Here is a 27,853-nt window from a genome sequence, read left to right as displayed (position 1 = left end):
TGACAGAATTGAGGAACATCCAACCCAACGTCACAGATGAGTTGGTTCTGTAATTGCAGTGGTTTCTCATTTTCAGACCAAATGACACATGATTTCAATGCTCAGTAAAAGCCTTCTAAATGCTGATTATACACTGGCTGTATGCAAATGGTTTGTTTTGTCTCTATCTTGATCCTAGGAGGATCAACTGTGTATTTTTGTTATTGCCTGTTTGGCTGAAATAAGGGTTATTGTGGTCGAGAAATGGTCTGTGTTTTCTTTTCTAGTTTAGACCTATATAAGAGGCTTTACTGCTTTAAAATGGAGGTTTGTTTTGGTATGACTCATCAGACAAAATGCAGTCGATTAAAATGACGAATAGTTTATTGTCCATGTTAATCCCAAAGATGGAGAATGCCAAACCATAATTCATTAACATATCCATTAACATAAATTAGATATACTTGGGCAAGTCCGATGGATGAGCAGATTGAAGTGTTAATTTTCAGCATCCGTCTTTCATTACTTCTGTTCTTACACTGCTTGCCTATTCCGCTGAAGGGGAAGTTGTGCTGCAACTCGCGGGGAGGCAGGATGTTATAACTTTCTCTGATGTGTGTTTCAATGCACGGGACCAGAGATACTGTATAATGACGAGATTATCTTGTTTCCGCTTTAACAATGGGAGTCGTTGTCCCAAAGGCGGGAAGGCAGGCTGTCTGCATATCGTGGACAGATTTTGACGGGAGTGAACCTTCTCGCTTCGCCTCTTGCTCTCTGACGGTACTCTCTTCTTTCTCTTCTTTCGGTACTCGCTATCTGGATGCAATGGTTTGTGGGAAATGCCTCCACATTTCAGCCTAGTAGGAGATGAGCCGAGATTCAACAAAGTAAAATTATTTTCTTCTTCGTTGAACAAACGTATTGTGGACTGCGCGCGGTACTAATACACAGCATGAGCTGCACTCTATACGTTTGGACTGGAATGCACGCGAATAACTTTCCGTAGTCGTTTTAAAGCAACGTATTCAGACTTAATTGTTGGATATCTGTGGACATTCTCGCAGCAGGTAAAGTTTTTTGTTGTTGGATGAAACGCTGACACGGTGGTGAATTGAATTCCAACTTGCGATGAGATGACTTAGTGCTATTTACTCGCATGAAACACAACCAACAATTCACTAAATGTGACGAATAACCAACGGGACGCAGGAATGTTTGGAAGGTGAGTTTATCCATGGCACAGTTACAAGTTGGCAAGTAGGCTACACTGTTGTCTTTCTAGGAGGGTGGAGCGTATGAGTGTCATTTTGAGGGAGAGGGAGAAAGAGAGAGGGATTTTCAACAGGTTTCTTCTCTCAGTAATGTCTAATTTCTCACTTCACGAAACAGCTATGTTTAGACGGGCAGCCCAAATCTGATATTTGCCCACTAATTGGTCTATTGACCAAGCACATCAGAGTTTTTTTCAGAACTGTTCTGGATGGTCAAAATACCAATTGAGAAAATATCAGAATTGTCCTGCCTGACTTAACGCAGCCCATGTAACGTTCAACGGTAACATTTGTGCCGCTAACGTTACTCACTAAACGGAGCTCTCTTGGTTGTCTGTCTTTTATGCATGGAATCATGACATATATTCGTTGTTTTAGTGAATATCCTTTCAAAATAACAAAATACATTATTTATTACCCTGGAATTGCGTGACAGTCAGAACGAAGCACGTGATTACCAAACCAACTTTCTGTTTGTTATTGTCTATAATTAAACGATACGTTTCAATCAAACGATGCGTGCAGTTCATGGTTGCATTTATGCAAAACTATTGAAATTATTTCCATACGATTAAAACCAATTGTTTTGATCCACGTCAGCGATATCACATTCATCACGTCAACCACTGTGTCAATTTAGTGTGTTCTGCTTTCACATTACTAATGCCATGGATGCTTTGACTAAAATAGTCATACATTCAAGCTTTTGATGATCTTTTGTCTGCTTATTTCCTATTAACATTTTAGCTGTCTTAGCGATAAGCTCTTCCGGCTACTATTTTGTAATTGGCAAAATGACACATGCAAATAACCTATATTTTGACTCACAAATACTCTAAAAAGTCCAGTTGACCGAGAAGCTATATTGAAAAGGCTGTATAGTATTTGTTTTTATCTGGCTATATCAACTGGACTGTGTGTGTGCTTATGCTGGGCTATCCTAAGTGAAGAATGCCAGACATTCTTTGATGTATTGCATTGGATTTGCAAAGGATACCTGGCATAGCGTGTTGCCTAGATAACTCCTTGAGGGATGAGTCAGTGAAGCAATGTCCAATTTTGAAGAAACAAGTTTGTAGTCCATGTCTAGCAATACAGTTGAATAAGAATGAGGTGATTTCCTAGGAACAAGATGATAAACCTTTATAAGCCATCTGGCAGCTGTACAATGCATGAAGCTGAATCTCCCTTCGTTTTCACTTAGTTGTGCCACACAGTGGTAGAAATCTAGAACAGCATCCTTAACTCTCACTCACTCACGGATAACCTTTGTGTATGAATTCAAGCATGCTTTTTGAAGACACATGCCTACGAGATGAATGTGCTAGGTCAAGTAAACAGTGGTCCATTGCTATGGTCGGAGGAGTGCTGACATTAAATCAAGCACTTGAGGAGAACTGAATAAATGGACCAACCGTCCGAGCAACATCCCAGTCAGTAACACCCCAGGCTGGCGCCGACAAACACTGTTTCATAGATAATGGCACAAGCCTACATTTTACATAGCAAAAGTTATAGCCATATTTGTTAAGAAAGAAAATTGGGAAGTGTTCGAGTTATAAAATGATAGAGTAGACTGGACTCCTGAGCAAGTTCACCTTTTCTGTCATGGCCTCAATATATTTTCAGTAAGCTTTTTCTAAATTAAATAATTGAAACCAAGGGCATTCATGTACTGTAAATACCATGATTAGTAGTGCCACGGTTCCATAGTGCAAGCAGCCAAATTGTGTTTAGGTGCCATTTTAAGGATTAGGCTCGGGCAGCAGAAAGTCTTTTCACTAATTGTTTCCCTCAAATACATCTGTGTTATTTTACATTGCGTTTAGTGCCAGATCCACAATCCAAAACGCACTGTAAACTCCCTAATGAAAAATCATAGTTTCAAAAAAGACTTCTCTGTGTATAGCTTTATTATAGTTTTGGTTGGTGCATAGCTCTAGAAATAGATGTTTTAGGGTCACTGAATTGGCTGGACAACTTCAGTTATTGGTTGTATGAAAAAAAAACTTTAAGTACTTGGGCCTACTCAACAGACAGTTATTGAAACAAAGTCTGTCTTTTTGCGCTAAATTAACAATCAGTTTACTTTAACGTGTGACTACCATTTGCTCAGTTAAATGCAGAACTATGAAAAACTTGGTTTTGTCTAACCTTCAATAGTGAATTTTCTTACATTGCTCCACTGACCCAGGAATGTGAATTCTTCACTGGGGCTGTGGTGCTGGAATTGAAACCGTTCTGTATTTTCACAGTATACAGTTCCTTCAGAAAGTTTTCACACCCTTTTACTTATCCACATGTTACAGCCTAAATTTAAAATAGATTAAGGTTTTTGTGTCACTGAGCTACACGCCATCATTTCAAGGTGGACATATTTTTCATTTTTGTAGAACATTTTAGAAATGTTAATAAAAAAAAATGTAAAGCTGAAATGTCATGAGACTAAGTATTCAACCCCTTTGTTATGGCAAGCCTAAATAAGTTCAGGAATAAAAATGTGCTTCACAAGTTTCATGGACTCATTCTATTTTCAATAAAAGTGGTTAACATGATTTTTGAATAACTACCTCATCTCTGTAGTCCACACATACAATTATCTTGAAGGTCCCTCAATCAAGTAGGGAATTTAAAGAATAGATTTAATCACAAACACCAGGGAGGTTTTCCAATGCCTCGCAAAGCAGGGCACCAATTGGTAAATGTGTAAAAAAGTAGACATTGAATATCCATTTGGGTACGGTGAAGTTATTAATTACACTTTGGATGGTGTATCAATACACCCAGTCACTACAAAGATGCAGGTGTCCTTCCTAACTCTGTTGCTGGAGAGAAGGAAACAGCTCAGGGATTTCACCATGAGGCCAATGGTGACTTCTAACAGTTACAGAGTTTAATGGCTGTGATATGAGAACTGAGGATGGATCAACAACATTGTAGTTACTCCACAATACTAACCTAAATGAGTGAAAAACAGGAAGCCTGTACAGAACAAAAATATTCCAAAATATGCATCCTGTTTGCAACAAGGAACCTAAGTAATACTGCAAAAAATGTGGTAAAGCAATTTTAACTTTATGTTCTGAATACAAAGCATTATATTTGGGGCAAACCCAACACATCACTGAGTACCACTCTTCATATTTTCAAACATGGGGGTGGCTGCATCATGTAATGGGTATGCTTGTAATCGTTAAGGGGGGGATACAAATAAATGGAATACAGGTATAAGCACAGGCAAAATCCTAGAGGAAAACCTGGTTCTGTCTGCTTTCCAACAGACACTGGGAGATGAATTCACCTTTCAGCTGGACAATAACCTAAAACCCAAGGCCAAATATACACGAGTTGGTTACCAAGATGACAGTGAACGTTCCTTAGTGGCCTATTTACAGTTTTGACTCAAATCGGCTTGAAAATCAATGGCAAGACTTAAATGGCTGTCTAGCAATGATCAACAACCAACTTGACAGAGCTTGAAGAATTTTAATAAGAATAATGGGCAATTGTACAATCCAGGTGTGCAACCAAGAAAGACTCGTAGCTGTAATCACTGCCAAAGGTGATTCTAACATTTATTGGCTCAGGGTTGAATACGTATATGAATGAGATTTCATTTTCAATAAATTAGCTACAATTTCTAAACATGTTTTGACTTTGTCATTATGTGTTTGTGGGTGAGGGGGGGAAATATATATATTTTTTAAATTAAATTCAGGTTGTAAAACAACAATGTGGAATCAATCAAGGGGTATGAATACTTTCTGAAGGCACTAAGAACTCAAAAATAACTTTTTTTCCTTGTAACCTAACACCATTTCACAGATCAATACAAGTTGTTGCCTCGCATAAAAAACATTTCTGCATAGCAACGTGTGTTTTGAGGATGAGTCAGAGGATGGTGTCAGTGGAGAGCGTCTCCACCCCCCACACACACACTACTTAGTACACTATATAGGGTTCCGTTTGGGATGCAGCCCCATATATATCCGTCCAGCTCTTTAGCCCTTGGGCCTCTGCCAGAGAGCTTTCCAAGTATAACACTGCTGTGGGTGGAGCGCCTGGCGTTCGGATCCAGTACACATCGCACTCTTAGAAAATATCCATCAAAATTAGTATGATATAAGGCGCTGGACAAGCTCCTCCTTTCAGTCTCCCAGGATCACTGGACAAGCTCCTCCTTTCAGTCTCCCAGGATCACTGGACAAGCTCCTCCTTTGAGTCTCCCAGGATCACATCTTCCTGCTTTTATTGTGGCTGCTGTGAAAAAGTAATCAATCAAATGTTATTTGTCACGTGCCAAATACAATAGGTGTAGACCTTACAGTGAAATGCTTACATACAAGCCCTTAACCAACAATGCAGTTTTAAGAAAATACCAACAAAAAAAGCAAGAGATAACAAATGATTAAAGAGCAGCAGTAAATAACAATAGCGGGGCTATATACAGGGGGTGCCTGTACAGAGTCAATGTGCGGGGGCACCGGTGTCGAGGTAATATGTACATGTAGGTAGAGTTATTAAAGTGACTATGCATAGATAATGAGTAGCAGCAGCGTAGAGGGGGGAGGGGGAGGGGGGGTTGCAATGCAAATAGTTTGGGTAGCCTTTTGATTAGCTGGTCAGGAGTCTTATGACTTGTGGGTAGAAGCTGTTTAGAAGCTTCTTGGACCTAGACTTGGCCATCCGGTATTGCTTGCCATGCGGTTGAAGAGAGAACAGTCTATGACTAGGGCCTTCCTCTGACACAGCCTGGTATAGTGGTCCTGGATGGCAGGAAGCTTGGCCCCGGTGATGTACTGGGCCGTACGCACTACCCTCTGTAGTGCCTTGCGGTCGGAGGCCGAGCAGTTGCCGTACCTGGCAGTGATGAAACCCGTCGGGAGGCTCTCGACGGTGCAGCTGTAAAACCTTTTGAGGATCTGAGGACCCATGCCAAATCTTTTCAGTCTCCTGAGGGGGAATAGGTTTTATCGTGCCCTCTTCACGACTGTCTTGGTGTGCTTGAACCATGTTAATTTGGTGATGTGGACGCCAAGGAACTTGAAGCTCACAACCTGCTCCACTACAGCCCCATCGATGAGAATAGGGGCGTGCTCGGTCCTCCTTTTCCTGTAGTCCACAATCATCTCCCGTTTGTCTTGATCACATTGAGGGAGAGGTTGTTTTCCTTGCACCACGTGGTCAGTTCTCTGACCTCCCTACAGGCTGTCTCATCGTTGTCGGTGATCAAGCCTACCACTGTTGTGTCATCAGCAAATTTAATGATGGTGTTGGAGTTGTGCCTGGCTGTGCAGTCATGAGTGAACAGGGAGTACAGGAGGGGACTGAGCACACACCCCTGAGGGGCCCCCGTGTTGAGGATCAGTGTGGCGGATGTGTTGTTACCTACCCTTACCACCTGGGGGCGGCCCGTTAGGAAGTCCAAGATCCAGTTGCAGAGGGAGGTGTTTAGTCCCAGGGTCCTTAGCTTATTGATGAGCTTTGAGGGGGCTACAGTGTTGAACGCTGTGTTATAGTCAATGAATAGCATTTTCACGTAGGTGTTCCTTTTGGAGTGCAATAGAGAGAGCATCATCTGTGGGTCTGTTGGTGCGGTATGCAAATTGGAGTGGGTCTAGGGTGTCTGGGATAATGGTGTTGACGTGTGCCATGAACAGCCTTTCAAAGCATTTCATGGCTACAGACGTTAGTGACACGGGTCGGTAGTCATTTAGGCATGTTACCTTAGTGTTCTTGGTTACAGGGACTATGGTGGTCTGCTTGAAACATGTTGGTATTACAGACTCAGACAGGGAGAGGTTGAAAATGTCAGTGAAGACACTTGCCTGTTGTTCAGCGCATGCTCGGAGGACACGTCCTGGTAATCCGTCTGGCCCTGCGGCCTTGTGAATGTTGACCTGTTTAAAGCTCTTACTCACATCGGCTGCGGAGAGCATGATCACACAGTCGTCCGGAACACCTAATGCATGTTTCAGTGTTACTTGCCTCGACGCGAGCATAGAAGTTATTTAGCTCATCTGGTAGGATCGTGTAATTGGGCAGCTCTCAGCTGTGCTTCCCTTTTGTATTCTAATAGTTTGCAATCCCTACCACATCCAACGAGCTTCGGAGCTGGTGTAGTATGATTCGATCCTAGTCCTGTATTGAAGCTTTGCCTGTTTGATGGTTCGTTGGAGGGCATAGTGGGATTTCTTACAAGCTTCCGGGTTAGAGTCCCGCTCCTTGAAAGCGGCAGCTTTAGCTCAGTGCGAATGTTGCCTGTAATCCAAGGCTTCTGTTTGGGGTACAGTTGAAGTCGAAGTTTACATACACTTAGGTTGGAGTCATTGAAACTCGTTTTTCAAACACTCCACTAATTTCTTGTTAACAAACTATAGTTTTGGCAAGTCTGTTAGGACATCTACTTTGTTCATGACACAAGTAATTTTTCCAACAATTGTTTACAGACAGACTATTTCACTTATAATTCACTGTATCACAATTCCAGTGGATCAGAAGTTTACATACACTAAATTGAATGTGCCTTTAAACAGCTTGGAAAATTCCAGAAAATGATGTCATGGCTTTAGAAGCTTCCAATAGGCTAATTGACATAATTTGAGTCAACTGGAGGTGTCCCTGTGGATGTATTTCAAGGCCTGCCTTTCAACTCAGTGCCTCTTTGCTTGACATTATGGGAGAATCAAAAGAAATCAGCCAAGACCTCAGAAAATAAATTGTAGACCTCCAGAAGTCTGGTTTATCCTTGGGAGCAATTTCCGAATGCTGAAGGTACCACGTTCGCAGTATACGCAAGCATAAACATCATGGGACCACGCAGCCGTCATACCGCTTAGGAAGGAGACCCGTTCTGTCTCCTAGAGATGAACGTACTTTGGTGCGAAAAGTGCAAATCAATCCCAGAACAACAGCAAAGGACCTTGTGAAGATGCTGGAGGAAACAGGTACAAAAGTATCTATATCCACAGTAAAACGAGTCCTATATCGACATAACCTGCTGCTCAGCAAGGAAGAAGCCACTGCTCCAAAACCGCAATAAAAAAGCCAGACTACGGTTTGCAACTGCACATGGGTACAAAGATCGTACTTTTTGGAGAGATGTCCACTGGTCTGATGAAACAAAAATAGAACTGTTTGGCCATTATGACCATCGTTATGTTTGGAGGAAAAAGGGACGCTTGCAAGCAGAAGAACACCATTCCAAAAGTGAAGCACGGGGGTGGCAGCATCATGTTGTGGGGGTGCTTTGCTGCAGGAGGGACTGGTGCACATCACAAAATAGATGGCATCATGAGGTTTCTAAAGACTGTTGACATCTAGTGGAAGGCATAGGAACGGCAATTTGAGTCCTAAGTCAATGGATACTGTAATGGCATTGAATAGAAAACTACAAAACCAAAAAAAATCCAACTTCCTGAATGGATTTTTCTCAGGTTTTCGCCTGCCAAATCAGTTCTGTTATACACAGACACTATTTTAACAGTTTTGGAAACTTTAGAGTGTTTTCTATCCAAATCTATCAGTTATATGCATATCATATCTTCTGGGCCCGAGAAGTTACACAATACATGTATGTTTTGTTCGGTAAAGTTCATATTTACATCCAAAAATCTGAGTTTACATTGGTGCGTTATGTTCCATAGTTCTAAAACATCCGGTGATTTTGCAGAAAGCCACATCAATTTACAGAAATACTCATAATAAACATTGCTAAAAGATACAACTGTTATGCATGGAACTTTAGATCCACTTCTCCTTAATGCAACCGCTGTGTCAGATTTTTTTTTTAACTTTACGGAAAAAGCACACCATGCAATTATCTGAGTACAGCGCTCAGAGACCAACACAACCCAAACAGATATCCGCCATGTTGTGTAGTCAACAGAAGTCAGAAATAGCTTTATAAATATTCACTTACCTTTGATCTTCATCAGAATGCACTCCCAGGAATCCCAGTTCCACAATAAATGTTTGTTTTGTTCGATAATGTCCATCATTTATGTACAAATACCTCCTTTTTGTTTGCTCGTTTAGCCCAGTAATCAAAATTCATGGGGCGCGATCACTAGGTGCAGACAAAGTCAAAAAAGTTCCGTTACAGTCCGTAGAAACATGTCAAACGATGTATAGAATCAATCTTTAGGATGTTTTTAACATAAATCTTCAATAATGTTCCAACCGGAGAATTCCTTTGTCTGTAGAATTGCAATGGAACGCAAGCTAACTATCATGTGAACTCGTGTGGCCAGTTCGTGGCTCTCTGACAGACCTCTGACTCAATCCCCTCTCATTCGCCCCCACTTCACAGTAGAAGCCTCAAACAAGGTTCTAAAGACTGTTTTATATCTATATGACCCCATAGACACTGTATTCGATAGGCAAAGAGTTGAAAAACTACAAACCTCAGATTTCCCACTTCCTGGTTGGACTTTTTTCTCAGGTTTTTGCCTGCCATATGAGTTCTGTTATACTCACAGACATCATTCAAACCGTTTTAGAAACTTCAGAATGTTTTCTATCCAAATCTATCTATTATATGCATATTCTAGCTTTTATGGCTGAGTAGCAGGCAGTTTAATTTGGGCATGCTTTTCATCCAAAATTCCCAATGCTGCCCCCTACCCTAGTGAAGTTAAATGTATTTGGCTAAGGTGTATGTTAACTTCAGACTTCAACTGTATGTACGTACAGTCATTGTGGGGACGACGTCATCGATGCACTTATTGATGAAGCCAGTGACTGATGTTGTGTACTCAATGCCAAAGGAAGAATCCCGGAACATATTCCAGTCTGTGCTAGCAAAACAGTCCTGTAGTTTAGTATCTGCTTCATCTTTATGCGTGTTATCCATCCAGGTGGTAATGGGTATGATGCGTGCCATCCATCCATCCAGGTGGTAATAGGTATGATACAAATACTGTTGCTTAATAAAGAAGGCAGGCAGACACACACAGCACTAGACAGTGTATTAAACCACATTTTTGTTTTTAGAGCAGTGGGTTGTAGTAAAATGACGGGATTAAACACTGGTATGTTGACGTAGGGAAATGCGATGCAAATGGGAAAAGGTTTCGCAGTGGCCTTCTCTAGTCCTGCCTGATGTTCAGGGCCACTTTCAGTATGCAAATGTTGCAGATAGTTACTCTGAATAGAGCTGGCATGATACCTTATATATCATAAACCAATTTCACATGCTGTTCCAAATTGTTCCCTAATGAATGCTCCTCTGGATGAACAGGGCCATTTAGTGTGACTTGTTTTGCTCTGTCTTCCACACGTCCCTTTTTTGCAGTGGTTTAATTGCGATAGTAGTACATTGTAATTTCCAAACATTGAAAACATAGGTCTCTGTAGTAGAAATGTAGGCTGTTGTACTGCTGTGTGCTTGTACGATCAACAGGTGGCAGTGCAGTATAAACTATTGGTTTATCTTTTTTACCCAGTACAGTGTTGAAAAAGCCCACTATCTCTTGACTGGCTGTATTGTTTTCATTTATAAGCACAGTCATGTGGTATTGCTCCATGTTTTACACTCTTATTAAGCACATTAGTATTGCAGTTGTCCTAAGTTCCTGGTGCAGTATGTCTGATAGAAATAGACCTTTCATACCAGCTGACCTTTCAACTCCATTACTGGATATTGCGCTCCAATGACAGTAGGATTTTACGCCTGAGAGTGATGCAATTAATTGTGTTACTACCAATGAACCAACTTACAGTAGGCCAACATTTGCACAGAAGTTAAGAACTCAAGTTTTTTCTCAACTCTACAGTTTTGTTCAAATTACGTTTTTTATTTAGCGGTTGTCCTTGTGCAACATCAAATCGCTTGCCATTCATCATGGTTCATCACGCCACCCGCCCGCTGTGCCAGCCTTGCTGGAGAGAAATGGACCGAGCAGCACACACACACCCTGGATGTTACAGCTTAATTGCTACTGACACTGCCTCTCATCGGGGCTGGCCCTGTGCGAGTACTCCCTAATGGCTGGTTCTAGCTGGTCCTTGTCATTCCCTCTTTTCTCTATCTCTGTATTGTGAGTGGATCCACTGGGTTCTATCTGTGAAGCAGCAGAACCTGCTCCTCTGATCCAGTACTGGGTTTAGATACTGCATATACCCCATTACATCATCTCAACTCACTGATGGTGTATCTGTCTAGTTTGAGGATTCCCCCCCCCCGATGCCCACTCATGGTGATTTAATTTTTTTATTGTATTTTTTAAATGTTGGACTGTCTGGTTAGATGTAAGATGGATTCCTTTCTTAGTCTAGGTACAGGTCGTCATTATAAATAAGAAATTGTTGTTAATTGACAGACTGGCCTCGTTTGAAAGACAATCTGCTGTATTTAGCCTAGCAGTGTGTAGGAAGTACACTATTTGTACTTGGCGTCACTTCTAATGTTGAGTCAATGAGAAGGTGATCCCAGTGCTAATACTGCCACCATCACTGTCTGTCTTTATTTCCCCCATCAGCATGAACTTAATATGCAGCCATTATCTTCCCAGCAGGTAAAAGCAATTGACATGACATTGTCAGGAATGAAAGGCGAACTACAAAATAAGCACTTGACTCCCAGGCTCCACTGTCACTGCAATCTGATTTCTCTTCAAGGAGTTTATATGAAACGTTTCAAATGAGTGTCAGGCAGAAGAAAAGCACAGAACTGGGTTGAAAAGCACAGAACTGGGTTGAAAAGCACAGAACTGGGTTGAAAAGCAGTAGCCACGTCAATTAAAAGTTCACATAATGAGATGGTGACGAGTCGGCATTAACACATGCATTACTTTTTCTGTTGTAGAATAGATAGGTGGGATAGGTTTTTCTTCTAGTCATCAGTAAAACCTAAAGATGTCTGGTCACCAGATATGTGATGTTGCAGTCTTGACCACCTCTCCACTCTCCTGGGGTGTATTCACACAGAATCTAACAGGCTGAAACGGGGAGGGACAAACCTGAACTTGTCAATTTTTAGAAATGCATGTTTTAGTTTTGCCATGAATGACAGCCCTAGTTTGACATGATTCATCTCTAGGTTTCTGGGACCAAGCTTTTCAGTGTGTGATCCCCATTGCAAGCCCTTCAAGGTGTGCTCTACGTTCTAGATTTGTGTGTTGACTTGTAGGCGACAGGTTTGACCAGGGTTATTTGTGTTTGAGGTAATGTGTGGGCTTGGTTATTGTGCCCTGATAAACATCTCTCTTTCACTCTCCCTCTTACTCGCTTTCTATTTCTCATCTCTCCCATCCTTCTCTCCCAGCAGTGATGCAGGGCTGAAGACGGCGCTGTCGGACTGGGACTCAGACATGGGCAGCACGGAGCGGCTGAAGGACAGCACGGACACACTGCTCAATGGAAACCGAGGAGACCAAGAGGGGGCCCAGCGCCTCGCACGACGGCTCTACCACCTGGAGGGCTTTCGCCGCTCCGACGTGGCCAAGCACCTGGGCAAGAAGTGAGTGGGTCATACCCTTTACTGTTACCTACCCCAGGTCTCCTTTATGTCCTCTACTGTTGGTACCTACCCCAGGTCTCCTTTATGTCCTCTACTGTTGGTACCTACCCCAGGTCTCCTTCATGTCCTCTACTGTTGGTACCTACCCCAGGTCTCCTTCATGTCCTCTACTGTTGGTACCTACCCCAGGTCTCCTTTATGTCCTCTACTGTTGGTACCTACCCCAGGTCTCCTTTATGTCCTCTACTGTGTTACCTCCCCAGGTCTCCTTCATGTCCTCTACTGTTGTACTACCCCAGGTCTCCTTCATGCCTTACTGTTGTCACCTACCCCAGCTCTCCTTCATGTCCTCTACTGTTGGGACCTACCCAGGTCTCCTTTATGTCCTCTACTGTTGTACTACCCAGGTCTCTTCATGTCCCCTGTGTTACCTACCCCAGGTCTCCTTCATGTCCTCTACTGTTGTCACCTACCCCAGCTCTCCTTCATGTCCTCTACTGTTGTTACCTACCCCCCTTCTCAGACTCTGTGGCCAAGGACCTGGGCTCGGTTGCATAAAACATCTTCAGTTAATTTCGCCCTTTTCTCTTAAAGTTTCCTTAACTTTAAGTTAGTTGCGCAAAACATTTTAAGGTGAATTTCCCCCTTAAATTAAGTGAAAAATGTAAGGGTGCCCACGAGGCCCCTTAACTGCTTTATTCAGTATTGATATCAATGTAAACAGCATTTGTGGAGGTGAATATTGCTTTCATCTTACATAAGGAAAACCATCAACCAGCTAGCTACTTAGCTAAACAATGGAAGGTGCACAATCTATGGCTACAAAGTTAGCTGGCGTTTGTTTGTTTACCAGCGTAATATCACTGCTAAACTAAAACACAGCTTTTGACAGGGAAATTACTGCTCTTTGCTGAAAATGTTGTGGTGAGGATGGTTATGAATTTTTTCCCATTTGTGATGAGTCAATGAAAGGTTAACAAACACGATCTCCCACCCTAGAAATCCCACACATGCAAAAATCCAGTATTTTATTTGCATGCTGGCATCAAAAATAGTCCTGGCTAAACAGCCGCCGTAACAGGCTTGGTCTTTGTGCTTACTCAATTTACGCATTTGTGGTCTCATCACTTTCTAGTTGCGTCGCCAATGCCTCATTATTTAGTGCACTCCTTTTGACACTAGCTCTATGGGCCCTGGTCAAAAGGAGTGGACTAAATAGGGCATAGGGTGCCATTTGGAATGTAGCTTTGGTCAGGATTTCTTTTGGTTCTAGCGACTCATCCAATTTCCTAATGCTGCGGGTCTGCTTCCCTGCCAGGCCTGAACGTTGCCCTGGGATGCAGCTGTTCTGCCTCTAGGACCCCAATCCTTTCATACACCCCCTCACTCCAGGAAAATAGCACCTCCTCCTCTCCACCTGCAATAACCGCAGCACACACACACACCTCTCACAGGCCTGTCAGACAAACACTTCAAAACGCCCCAAAATGTGACCCCTCAGTGGTATTGATTACATACCACATTCTATAAATTATTATTTTGTGTCTAGGCTGCACCAGGGTTGATGTGTGTGTGGTGACAAGCACTACAAAGAAATAGTATATGCTTGTCCTGTCTCAAGGATTAGATTCTACTACATGACTCGCTACTGACCTCACCAGATGTGAGATGCTTAAAGATGCACTACGTTGCAAAATCATGGGTATTAATATGGAGTTGGTCTCCCCTTTGCTGCTATAACAGCCTTCACTCTTCTGGGAAGGCTTTCCACTAGATGTCTGAACATTACTACATGGACTTGCTTACTTTCAGCTACAGAAGCATTAGTGAGTTTGGGCACTGATGTTAGGCGATAAGGCCTGGCTCGCAGTCGGCGTGCCATTTCATCCCAAAGGTGTTCGATGGGCTCTGCAGGCCAGTCAAGTTCTTCCACACCGATCTCGACAAACCATTTCTGTATGGACCTCGCTTTTTGCACCGGGGCATTGTCATGCTGAAACAGGAAAGGGAGTTCCCCAAACTGTTGCCACAAAGTTGGAAGCACAGAATCTTCTAGAATGGCATTGTATGCCGTAGTTCCAGGGAAGGGAAATCTGAACGCTAACACGTCGCAAAATAAATGTAGAAATCCATGTTATTCAATTATTGCACCCACACTGCTCGCGCGCGCCAACGAGCGTCTGTGACGCCAAGGACTAAAATAGAACTCATTCCTATTTCTGACGCAGATCGCGCTGCAAGTCCTGCCTCTCCCATCTCCTCATTGGTTTATAGAAGCAGGTGCCATCTCCTCATTGGTTATACCCACGTGGGTGATTGGAAGACGAACTGTTTTGCCGGTAGTCGTGGTAATACAATGAAAGTTTAGATGCGATCACCATATAAATTAAAACGCTGAAAAAGCCTGGAAGGAGGAGAGATGACTAGAAACGATTCGGTTGGCCGTTTTATGTGTGGATTAATTGTCGGAGTAGAGGTCCTTGTGCATTTCAGGTAAAATAACAACTCAATGTTTATATCCCGGGACAAATTAGCTAGCAACAGCAAGCTAGCTAAATAGGACAAATTAACGTTAGCTAGCAAGTGCAAGCTAACTAGCTAAATTGGCATAAATGTTTAATGCTTTTCGACCTGTCCCCAAATTAATGTTATTGGTTCAGAGTTTGTTTTGATATTTTAACCTACGTGTCGTGATCGCGTTTGTGTGGGTGGGCAAAATACATTTATGCACGATGGCGCACGCGCGCAGCCGGTTTGGGTTCCGTGTAAGGGGCCTAGCCCGAACCATGAAAAACAGCCCCAGACCATTATCACTCCTCCACCAAACTTTACAGTTGGCTCTATGCATTTGGGCAGGTAGCGTTCTCCTGGCATCTGCCAAACCCAGATTCGTCCGTCGGAACACCAATCATGCCAGAGAACGCGTTTCCCCTGCTCCAGAGTCCAATGACGGCGAGCTTTACACCACTCCAGCCAACGCTTTGCATTGCGCATGGTGATCTTAGGCTTATGTGCGGCTGCTCGTGGAAACCCATTTCATTAAGCTCCCGACAAACCGTGCTTGTGCTGACGTTGCTTCGAGGCAGTTTGGAACTCGGTAGTGAGTGTTGCAACTGAGGACAGACAATGTTTATGCGCTTCAGCACTGGGCAGTCCCATTTTGTGAGCTTGTGTGGCCTATCACGTTGCAGCTGAGCCGTAGTTGCTCTTAGATGTTTCCACTTCACAATAACAGCACTTACAATTGACTGGGGCAGCTCTAGCAGGGCAGAAATTACGAATTGACTTGTTTAAAAAGGCATTCTAAGACGGTGCCACGTTGAAAGTCACTGAGCTCTTCAGTAAGGGCCAATTCTACTGCCAATATTTGTCTATGGAGATTGCATGGCTGTGTGCTCAGTTTTATACACCTGTCAGCAACAGGTGTGGTTGAAATAGCCAAATCCACTAATTTGAAGGCGTGTCCACTTTTGGCAGTGTAGTATAAAGTTACTTTCAGGGCACAATGACTGATCAGTACTATAGTGGTTTATCTTGCTGTTCATGGCAATTTAAGATCACAAGGTCCAATTGAAATTTGACTTCCACTTTGTGGGGGGCTCAGTGCCTTGCACAATGGCAGGCAATGGCATCTAGGATTTGATTCCAGCAACCCTCTGTTTGCCAGCTCACTTCCTGACAGATTTTCCCATCAGACCCGGGATTCGAACTGGCAGCCCCTCGGTTGCTGGCTCACCTCTAAGCACTAGGCTACCGGCCGCCCCAATGTCATATAGCTGTCTCAGTTTAACCATGACATCAACTTGGAGTGCGTTGTTGAAGAAGTTGTCACAAAAAGATCTGACATTTTCAGAGATTCAGCTAATGAGCAATGTGTGAACATGGAACATCCCACTAACACCTCAAAAGGATATGGTTACTAAGTACCTTCACCTCCAAAAGGTACCAAGTACTTTAACATTGCTCAGAACACTCTTGGAGCCACCAGCTGTCTCGCACTAGCTACCTTCAAACAAACGCCTCCTGTGCTCTTTAGTATGGCTGATTCAGGAGAAGGTGGGCCATGCATAGGCCACCAATGCCTGAATCCTCTTGACATCTGAGACACGCATCCTGTCGGTTACGCCACGTTCACCAGCCCTGCGCTTGGACCACTACCCTCACTTAGAAAGACAAACATGCCTAATGAGATGAGCAATTGGATCGTCACTTACCATTTGATCACATAGTGACTTCTCTTTTTCCGCAGAAACTGGCAAAGAGCAAATTCCTGTCTGCTCCATGGGTGTAAATGGGGGGAGGACCTGGTTGTTCTGCCTCAACCATTCGTCCTTTGGCATTTCTGCTGCTACTTTCCTACAGAGCTTCACCACCATCGCCATAGGCCTCTTGTTCCAAGCTGCTGCAGACGCTGCCCTCGCCCCCAGGTACCCGTGTGGCACTCACCTGATGGACGCCCTCTACCTGGTGTGTGGAGAGAAAGGCTTCATCTACAGCCCAAAGAGAGACTCGGATTTTCTTCCAGAGTTCATCTCGCTGAAATCGGTCCAGGAGAACGAGGTAGAAGAATACCAGATGGATAAGAAAATCCGAGTCTCTCTTAAGAGAGGCATCTTGGATCAGTGCTGCCGCAAGCCCTGCAATATTTTCGACCCGAGTAAATACTGCAACTGAAGCCCCGACGTCACACAGCTTGGCCTGCGTCACTCCCTGCCCAACGCTCGGAGACAAAATCACGCGTCTCAAAGATCTACTTTAAGAACAAGAAAAGTTCTGTGAAGAAACTTGCTGGCTAGGTTGTTACTGTCACCGATAGAAGAAAGAAAAGGAGACGATTGCGCTCTCTCTCTCTCGGTGGAATAGTATCCTCAGCCCCGATTTTTGTTTTTATTTTGTCATTCCAACTCCTAAGGTCATTTAAAACCGATCTGGGACCAGGCTAGTGGAAATGAGTAGCATAATAACATCAGACCGTTTTGTTGTGTAATTTTACTGCTGTGCCAGAAGGCTCGGATTGGAAAGTTTTTCAAAACGGCAAACTGATGAGAATTGAGGCAAATTAGATAATCACCACCAATTATCATTTCAATTACACTTAGGAAATTGAGCAGAACAAATTACGCTTATTAGCATATTTTAGTAAGACGTTATAAAATGGTATTAGGGCTGTTTTGTTTGTCAATTGCCATCCTCAGCGACTTTGGGTTCCTTTATGAGCTCTATATAAAACCTATTGCACCAACATACGTATGCCAAATTCTGGAGAGCTACTCCCCAGTACACCCACTACAGTCAGAGTCAAACAGCCTGCTAACACCAGACGCAAATCTGTGCAGCATGGGTGACGAGGCCTTCGCACATGTCCCCTCAGCTCTTCAACACTCAACCTTCACATGTCCCCCTCAGCTCTTCAACACTCAACCTTCACATGTCCCCCTCAGCTCTTCAACACTCAACCTTCACATGTCCCCTCAGCTCTTCAACACTCAACCTTCACATGTCCCCCTCAGCTCTTCAACACTCAACCTGCACACGTGTCCCCTCAGCTCTTCAACACTCATCCTGCACATGTCAAGGAGGCAGCTTCAGTTTCCTCATTTAAAAACAACTGAAGACCGACCTATTCCAGCTAACTTTTCGATTGCTTAATCTGTTTAGTCTTTCTTTTACATCAAAATATAACCTAATGCATTGTTTTTTTTCTTCTACTTTTTGTGTTGTTTTGACCTGTTTTCCTGTGTGCGGTGAAGGTGGAGAATATACTCTACAAATTATTATTATTATTCATTGGAATAACCCCAAAATGAACTGGCTGTCAGATGCACAATGATTTTTAAGGAGAGTCTGATCAAATACAGTGGTCTGTGTCGCCAAGGAAACCAACTCCTACATTGCTTTGTCCTTTATTCTGACTATTCCCAGATACAGCTGTAGTGGCCAGTAATATTTAGCGTGTGTGTATATAAGATACTATAAATACTTCACATGCGACTTGTAATTAGCCTATTAGAATGTTTTTCTGATTCCATAAAGATAATAAAAATATTCAAGCAAGCATTAGGCAATGAGTTGACTAGCAAGAATTTGACTGAGAATTGTCTATCAAAGGCAGAAATTGTATTAAAATTGTACAATGAATGGATTCACATACAAGGCGTAAAGCTTAATTTACAAAGCATACTTCTAGGCATATAGATCCTGAACTTGGAAGACAAAGCATGAACAAAGAGATTTGATCATACAACCTTCCCCCGTGGACTGGGTACAGGATAAGAGCATTTAATTCCGTTTATAACATCTGAAGGTGTCACCTTTCAACCCAAAACCAAGACAGAATTCCTGAGAAGACAAAAACCCTTTGCGTAATAGTGAATCAGAGTTCACCCTGTGCAGATGCAAGTTACCACAGAGATCATGCATCCATGGATAACAACAGTTATCTTCTTTAAACAAGTTTCAGATAGATACCATACATGGATACTATAGAATTATTATGTCACAATATTCAGTCCACTGAATACTTTAACAGATATGCATTTTGGCTAGTCCTTGGGCATTGTCCTTTGATCCTGGACCATTTGCCATGCAACTCCAGGTGTCAGTGCACATAAATTAGGGCCAAGCCGATAAAGCCCTAACCCCAGATAAAGCCCCAGATAAAGCCCCAGGTAGAGCCACAGCTAGAGCCCCAGATAAACCCCCAGCTAGAGCCCCAGCTAGAGCCCCAGATAAACCCCCAGCTAGAGCCCCAGATAAACACCCAGCTAGAGCCCCAGCTAGAGCCCCAGCTAGAGCCCCAGCTAGAGCCCCAGCTAGAGCCCCAGATAAACCCCCAGCTAGAAAGCCCCAGATAAACCCCCAGCTAGAGCCCCAGAGAAAGCCCCAGATAAACCCCCAGCTAGAGCCCCAGAGAAACCCAGATAAACCCCCAGCTAGAGCCCCAAGATAAACCCCCAGCTAGAGCCCCAGATAAACCCCCAGCTAGAGCCCCAGATAAACCCCCAGCTAGAGCCCCAGGTAGCGCTAGAAGAAAGTGGAGTTGTGCTTGTCCTCTACAGTACATCATTTGTTGATTGAAACTGGAACAGGTTTTTTCTCTCTGTGGGCGTTCATAGAAACGCAAGTGTATTTTCCCTTCAAAATAACAATGAATGTAACGCTGTGTAGAAGTCAAGGCCTGCTGTGTTTTTAGGTATGAAAGTGATGCGCTCTATACACAGCTCTGTACACGGCTCTATACAAACCAGTAAGAGCCTGAGATCCTTGACTCTTTCAGGGGAGTATGTGGGGAGTTTTGAATCCTAGTGGCAAGGCAACAGTTACCTCTAAAGTATTTACTTGTGAGTTTTGTTACTGGCAATTGTGGTCTTTGGTGTGTATCTAAACACCATTATCTTTCTTTCTTACAGCAATGACTTCAGCAAGATGGTTGCTGAAGAGTACCTCACATTTTTTGAGTTTACAGGGATGACATTGGACCAATCTCTCAGGTAACCATTTATTACTATTGTAGCCATTTGACACATTTAGTTCAAGCATGCAGGCAACAAAGGCATTTCTCAAAACATATTTGAGGTTTAATGCCTGCCTCCCCGGTAATCCAAATAAATTACATCTTACAAAACACGACCAGTGTTTTGTTTTTTTTTCCCCTCAAGAAGCCCTGATATTGATGTATGCACTTCATTTCATCTGACTTGCTGCTTCTGTGTCCTCAGATCTTTCTTGAAAGCTTTTGCACTAATAGGCGAAACCCAGGAGAGAGAACGGGTTTTGATCCACTTTTCCAATAGGTACTATCAATGTAACCCCACCGTCATCTCCTCACAAGGTACTTGTTCACTTCTTTGTGTCTGTGCTAACATGACTTGACAAGTGTTTTGAGTGATTTAAACAAGATGTGAAAAGTGCTTACCAATGGCTGACATACCAAAGCTTTTGTCATATCTCAGTGTGTGCTGAAGGGTTACTATTTGCTGTGTTAGTTCCACTAGTTATATACTGGGTGGTGCCAGCCCTGAATGCTGATTGGCTGACAACTGTGGTATATGAGACCGTATACCATGGCTATGGCAAAATATATATTTTTTTACTGATCTAATTACGTTGGTAACCAGTTTATAATAGCAATAAGGCACCTCGGGGGTTTGTGATATACGCTTTGCGTCGTGCATAAGAACAGCCCTTAGCCGTGGTATATTGGCCATATTCCACGCCCCCTCGTTCCTCATTGCTTGATTATATCGTGTAGCTTTCATTGAGGCATTTGACGCAACAGTCTTAAACCATGAGTCACTTCATTGGCTCAGTTGTTAGAAAGACTACAGTCTAATATGACTATGTCCATTTCAATGGAATCAAATGCATTGGTTTTACCTTCAAATGCAGTCTACAGTACTCCCCCAATACCAGTGTCATGTCTTCCATAGCAACAGTCTTAGTAACAACAAGCCTCTGACCAGTATGGGTAAAAGCTAAAACGGTCCTCTCGTTGCCATGGAAGTGATGTTACACCACTATGTAGAAATGGATGTTGTGATCATCATAGGGGGGACTTGTGCCTTTCTAGAGGGCATCTTTATAAATCCGCCTGTGCAAGATGTGACATTTCAGCAGCATGAGAAAGATAAAACAATTTTTGTTCCTTGCTGGTCTAACCACCAGTACGCACCACAACCTGTATCCCGTTGCTCATGAAATATAACATTAACAAGACATTTGTTGATGTACATATTAACACAGAACAACCATCCGTCATTGCTAAAATGGGTACTCTTAAATTTCACCTTCACTAATTAACCTAATTTTTGCAGATGGAGCCCATTGCCTTACATGTGCTCTGATGCTGTTGAACACGGACCTTCATGGCCATGTAAGTTCTTCACTCTCTTTCTCTGCTGAGCTTTTGACCTTTTGTTCCTGCCATTCTAACCCTTGAGAACCACTAACAATGCCTTATGTGATAAGATTAGTGTAAAGGGGCAATCTGGCATTCAAACAGCAGCAAAGCATTCACCCTGACAATATTTGGGGGTTAAAACAACTAAAGGATGGGAATGGAGAAATGTAACCACTCTCAAATTCCTAGACAGAGCTATAGATGTAAGGACTGACCCTCCATGAGCTCAAGGGGATAATGTTAACCATGTTTTGAAGTTATACATTGTTTACAAAAAAATAAATGGACTAAAATAAGCTTATTTAAGGTTCTGATGGGGTGCAACAGTTGACCTAAGCTCATAAGGCATTTTTAAGTTAGATTCTTCAATAATGATTGGCTATAGATCATACATAAAATATATATAATGATTGGCTATAGTTCGTACATAAATAAATATATAATCATTGGCTATAGATCATACATAAATACATGTATAATTATTGGCTATAGATCATACATTACATAAATATATAATGATTGGCTATAGATCATACATAAATAAATATATGATTGGCTATAGATCATACATAAATAAATATATGATTGGCTATAGATCATACATAAATAAATGTATAATGAATGTACCAACCCCAGATTGCCCCTTTTTGTGTGTCTTTCTTTACAAGGAGACTCAATAACATATATTTGATTACAAAAACAATTATTCTTATTCTAAATATTAAGCTTGTGCCTCAAAGATAATTTCATATTTATTTTTTTACATCACCCTCTCTGAGAACCGGCAGCTAAATTTCAGGCTTTTATTTGATTTAGTGTTTTTTTTAAAGCTTTGAGCAATTTATAAAGTGAAGGCTACCACGTCACCCTGGGATCCTCTCCAGTCCCTCCTGTAAAATGGCTGAATACTTCTAGACAAGGACACAGAGCAGTGATGAATGGCTAACGAAGCGGTGCCTGTCCAACACACACACCTTCTGTTTGGGAACAGGGGCAGTTAGAGGATGACTGGTTGGTTTGCCCACCACCACTCAATAAATACTGGGATCAATAGATTTCGGGGGAGATCTGTCCATTTAGTTATATTATGTGCTCCTCTTACACAGAAGAGAGGTCGGCTATGCACTCTGGTGATGGAAAGTGATGGAAAGTAGTGTTAATGTAACTTTGTATTGGCTCAAGGTTTTGGATATTTTCTCCGTCTGGTCAATGTTTTTTCTCCCATGTACCATCTGCTTGTGGCTCCCTACTCGGCAATACAGGCTTTGGTTAGGTAGGCATTAGTCAGTCTGATCAACGCCCTGACACTGTCTGACAGACTCGGTTTGCTCTTAAGAAAGCCTTGTCTCACTTCTAAGTCAAGCTAACTGTCAAACACATTGCAACTGGTGAGAGATTACATTTATTTTAATTAGTCTCTTCCCTCTCAGACTAGCCTTTGATTTTGAAAAAATACTACACTGAACCAAAATATAAATTCAACACGTGAAGTGCTGGTTGCATATTTCATGAGCTGAAATTAAAGATCACAAAAATTATCCATATGCCCAAAAAGCTTATTTCTCAAATGTTGTGCACAAATTAGTTTACATCCCTGTTAGTGAGCATTTTATCCTTTGTCAAGATGATCCAGACACTTGACAGGTGTGGCATATCAAGAAGCTGATTAACACTTAGCCTACAATGGTCACGCACCCGCAGAAATGTAATTTACATAATACAAAAATCCCCATCAAAATCCGTCTGTTTAAACTAGATATACAGTACCAGTCAAAAGTTCGGACACCTACTCATTCCAGGGGTTTTATTAATTTTTTACTATTTTCTGCATTGTAGAATAATAGAAGACATCAAAACTATGAAATGACACATGGAATCATGTACTAGCCATAAAAGTGTTTCAATTAAATCAAAATATATTTGAGATCCAGTTGGAAGGTGAACCATCACCCCAGTCTAAGGTCCTGAGTGCTCTGGAGCAGGTTTTCATCAAGGATTTCTCTGTACTTTGCACGTTCATCTTTCCCCCGATCCTGACTAGTCTCCCAGTCCCTGCCGCTGAAAAACATCCCCACAGCATGATGCTGCCACTGCCATGCTTCACCGTAGGGATGGTGCCAGGTTTCCTCCAGACGTGAGCCTTGGAATTCAGGCCAAAGAGTTCAATGTTGGTTTTATCAGACCAGAGTATCTTGTCATGGTCAGAGTCCTTTAGGTGCCTTTTGGCAAACTCCAAGCAGGCTGTCATGTGCCTTTTATTGAAGAGTGGCTTCCATCTGGCCACACATCTGGCCTGATTGGTGGAGTGCTGCAGAGATGGTTGTGTTTCTGGAAGGTTCTTCCATCTCCACAGAGGAACTCTGGAGCTCTATCAGAGTGTCCGTCGGGTTCTTGGTCACCTGACCATGGCCCTTCTCCCGTGATTGCTCAGTTTGGCCAGGCGGCCAGCTCTAGGAAAAGTCTTGGGGGTTCCAAACTTCCATTTAAGAATGATGGAAACCACTGTGTTCTTGAGGACCTTCAATTAAGGTCACAGTTATGAAAACTTAGGACACTGAAGTGGCCTTTCTACTGACTCTGAAAATACCAAAGAAAGATGCCCAGGGTCCCTGCTCATCTGCGTGAACGTGCCTTAGGCATGCTGCAAGGAGGCATGAGGACTGCAGATGTGGCCAGGGCAATATATTGCAAAGTCCGCACTGTGAGACGCCTAAGACAGCGCTACAGGGAGACAGGACGGACAGCTGATCACCCTCACATTGGCAGACCACGTGTAACAACACCTGCACAGGATCGGTACATCCGAATATCAAACCTGCGGGACGGGTACAGGATGGCAACAACAACTGCCGAGTTACACCAGGAACGCACAATCCCTCCATCAGTGCTCAGACTGTCCGCAATAGGCTGAGAGAGGCTGGACTGAGGGCTCGTAGGCCTGTTGTAAGGCAGGTCCTCACCAGACATCACCGGCAACAACGTCGCCTATGGGCACAAACCCACCGTCGCTGAACCAGACAGGACTGGCAAAAAGTGCTCTTCACTGACGAGTCGCGGTTTTGTCTCACCAGGAGTGATGGTCGGATTCGCGTTTATCGTCGAAGGAATGAGCGTTACACCGAGGTCTGTACTCTGGAGCGGGATCGATTTGCAGGGTCTGTCATGGTCTGGGGCGGTGTCACAGCATCATCGGACTGTGCTTGTTGTCATTGCAGGAAATCTCAACGCTGTGCGTTACAGGGAAGACATCCTCCTCCCTCATGTGGTACCCTTCCTGCAGGCTCATCCTGACATGACCCTCCAGCATGACAATGCCACCAGCCATACTGCTCGTTCTGTACATGATTTCCAGCGAGACAGGAATGTCAGTGTTCTGCCATGGCCAGCGAAGAGCCCGGATCTCAATCCTATTGAGCACATCTGGGACCTGCTGGATCGGAGGGTGAGGGCTAGGGCCATTCCCCCCAGAAATGTCCGGGAACTTGCAGGTGCCTTGGTGGAAGAGTGGGGTAATATCTCACAGCAAGAAGTGGCAAATCTGGTGCAGTCCATGAGGAGATGCACTGCAGTACTTAATGCAGCTGGTGGCCACACCAGATACTGACTGTTATTTTGATTTTGACCCCCCCTTTGGTCATGGACACATTATTCAATTTCTGTTAGTCACATGTCTGTCGAACTTGTTCAGTTTGTCTATTGAATCTTGTTATGTTCATACAAATATTTATAGATGTTAAGTTTGCATAAAATATACGCAGTTGACAGTGACAGGACGTTTCTTTTTTTTGCTGTGTGTGTGTCGGTATGTCATTTCCTGATCTGATATAGGACAGACTCTTAAAAACAAACTTTCTTTTGATATGTTGTTCCATGTAGTGAATGTTATTCAATGCGTTTCTATTGGCTGATATCAGTAATGACATTTTTTTTTTTTTTTTTTGATACCTTAAAACCTCTCTGGGATATGTGGGACGGTAGCGTCCCACTTGGCCAAAATCCAGAAAAATGTAGCGCGCCAAATTCAAAAATATTACTATAAAAATCTAACTTTCATTAAATCACACATGTAAGATACCAAATTAAAGCTACACTCGTTGTGAATCCAGCCAACATGTCAGATTTCAAAAAGGCTTTTCGGCAAAAGCATAAGATGCTATTATCTGATAGCACAACAGTAAACAAAGAGTGTAGCATATTTCAACCCTTCAGGCACAACACAAAATGCAGAAATAAAATATAAATGAAGCCTTACCTTTGGCAAGCTTCTTTTGTTGGCACTCCAATATGTCCCATAAACATCACAAATGGTCCTTTTGTTCAATTAATTCCGTCCATATATATACAAAATGTCAATTTATTTGGCGCGTTTGATCCAGAAAAAAACAGCTTCCAATTTGCGCAACGTCACTACAAAATATCTTAATAGTTACGCGTAAACTTTGCAAAAACATTTCAAACTACTTTTGTAATACAACTGTAGGTATTTTTAAACGTTAATAATCGATCAAATTGAAGACGGGACTATCTGTGTTCAATACAAGAAGACAACAATCTGACGCTACTTTTCGAGTCATGCGCCTCTCTCAAAAAGTACACTTCAAGTGACACTCGTTCAAGATGGCCGTACTTCTTCATTACACAAAGGAATAACCTCAACCAATTTCCAAAGACTGGTGACATCCAGTGGAAGCGGTAGGAACTGCAAACAAATCTAGTATCCCAATAAACTCATTGAACAGACAGTGACTTAAAAAAAAAAAAATCTGAACGGTTTGTCCTCGGGGTTTTGCCTGCTACATAAGTTCTGTTATACTCAGACATGATTCAAACAGTTTTAGAAACTTCAGAGTGTTTTCTATCCAAATCTACTAATAATATACATATCTTATATTCTGGGGATGAGTAGAAGGAAGTTGAAATTGGGCACGCTATTTATCCAAAAGTGAAAATGCTGCCCCCTATCCTAGAGAAGTTAAGGGATGGATTAGTTATTTCTGTAATAAAGCCCTTTTGTGGGAAAAACTCATTCTGATTGGTTGGGCCTGGCTCCCAGTGGGTGGGTCTAGGCCCACCCATGGCTGAGCCCCTGCCCAGTCATGTGAATTCCGTAGATTAGGGCCTAATTAATTACATTTGACTGAATTCCTTAGATGAACTATAACTCAGCTAAATCTCGGAATTTGTTGCATGTTTATTTTTGTTTAGTATAGTTCAATGATTACTTTGCTGCACGGGGCCCACAGCACTATGCCATTAAAACATGATTAAACTCTGCTATTAGAATAGTCCAGCCTGAAACGGCCTCGGCATCGCTGTGTGGCCACGAGCTGCTATGATGTGCTCACATGAAAGCATATATCTTCTTTTTGTTGCTGGAACTGTGTTTTCGAGAGCCCTGGGTGAAAACAACCTGCTGGGAATTAATTTAATGGTCACTCAAGTATATTTACGTTCTCAGGGGAGATACAATTACTTGTGATCATTGGCACTATGGGCAAGTTATGGGATGCACACAGCCACCAGAGGCTCTCTCTGACCTTGCCTATAAGCAGTCACAAGTCTTGTTCTGAAGGTTGGGGGGACTAAACATAAGAAATAGTTTGCTAGCGAGTTGAAACGGAGAGGATATTTTATTGTCTTAGATGGGTCCATGGCGTCATCGCACAGTAAATGGATGCCTCTTGGTGTAGCATAGATTAAAGAGAATCTCTGAACAACAAAATGTTGATGTGGAGAATGCACTCTAAACATAATGTATAGGATTTCATTATAAGCCCTCCTTCCACTCTAACACTCGTACACAGAGAGATTGTCAGCGCTTGCCGTTATATAGATCAAAACGTGCTCTGTGTTGCCTTTTGGAAATCTTGTGCCAGTCTGAACATTTGTCAGTGCCGTCCACCTACAAACTCTGGCCGGTGTTGGCAGGAACCGTCAAGTCATTGGAACAAACACCGTCTGCTCGTTCTGTTTGAACAAGCGGTTGCAGTGAATACTAGCTTTCGTCCCCTACACTATTAACAGCAATATTAGAGTGATCTAGTCTACAACCATTTCGTACTAAAGGAAAAACCTCGTTCAATCTTTACTAATGATACATGTGTAATGTTACAAGTGTTTTCATTTTGCCAAATTTATTTTTATGTTTCTGAAAGCCAGTTGTACAGGGTTCCATTGGGAAACAGACCCACTTACTTTCTGAGAGACAGTAGTACAGGGTTCAATTGGGAAACAGACCTC

At 42.7% G+C, this 27,853-nt stretch overlaps 1 protein-coding gene across 7 annotated transcripts in view; it reads left to right on the top strand.

Annotated features, from left to right (window-relative positions):
• The window catches only part of psd3l (pleckstrin and Sec7 domain containing 3, like), a 144,810-nt gene that overhangs the window by 63,944 nt on the left and 53,013 nt on the right, over window positions 1-27,853 (top strand). For 4 of the 7 annotated variants that reach the window (XM_023984627.2, XM_070442883.1, XM_023984629.2 and 1 more), the window contains 4 exons: window positions 12,520-12,714; window positions 20,124-20,204; window positions 20,433-20,545; window positions 21,528-21,586. In XM_023984627.2, the coding sequence (XP_023840395.1) occupies window positions 12,520-12,714; window positions 20,124-20,204; window positions 20,433-20,545; window positions 21,528-21,586 (448 nt within the window). Of the gene's footprint in view, window positions 1-573; window positions 1,205-12,519; window positions 12,715-20,123; window positions 20,205-20,432; window positions 20,546-21,527; window positions 21,587-27,853 lie in introns of those variants that run through there. The other 3 variants (XM_023984632.2, XM_023984631.2, XM_023984628.1) reach the window with 3 other exon arrangements.

Source organism: Salvelinus sp. IW2-2015, linkage group LG4q.1:29, assembly GCF_002910315.2.
Source record: "Salvelinus sp. IW2-2015 linkage group LG4q.1:29, ASM291031v2, whole genome shotgun sequence".
Lineage (NCBI taxonomy): Eukaryota > Metazoa > Chordata > Actinopteri > Salmoniformes > Salmonidae > Salvelinus > Salvelinus sp. IW2-2015.
This window is presented reverse-complemented; position numbering and strand designations above follow the sequence as displayed.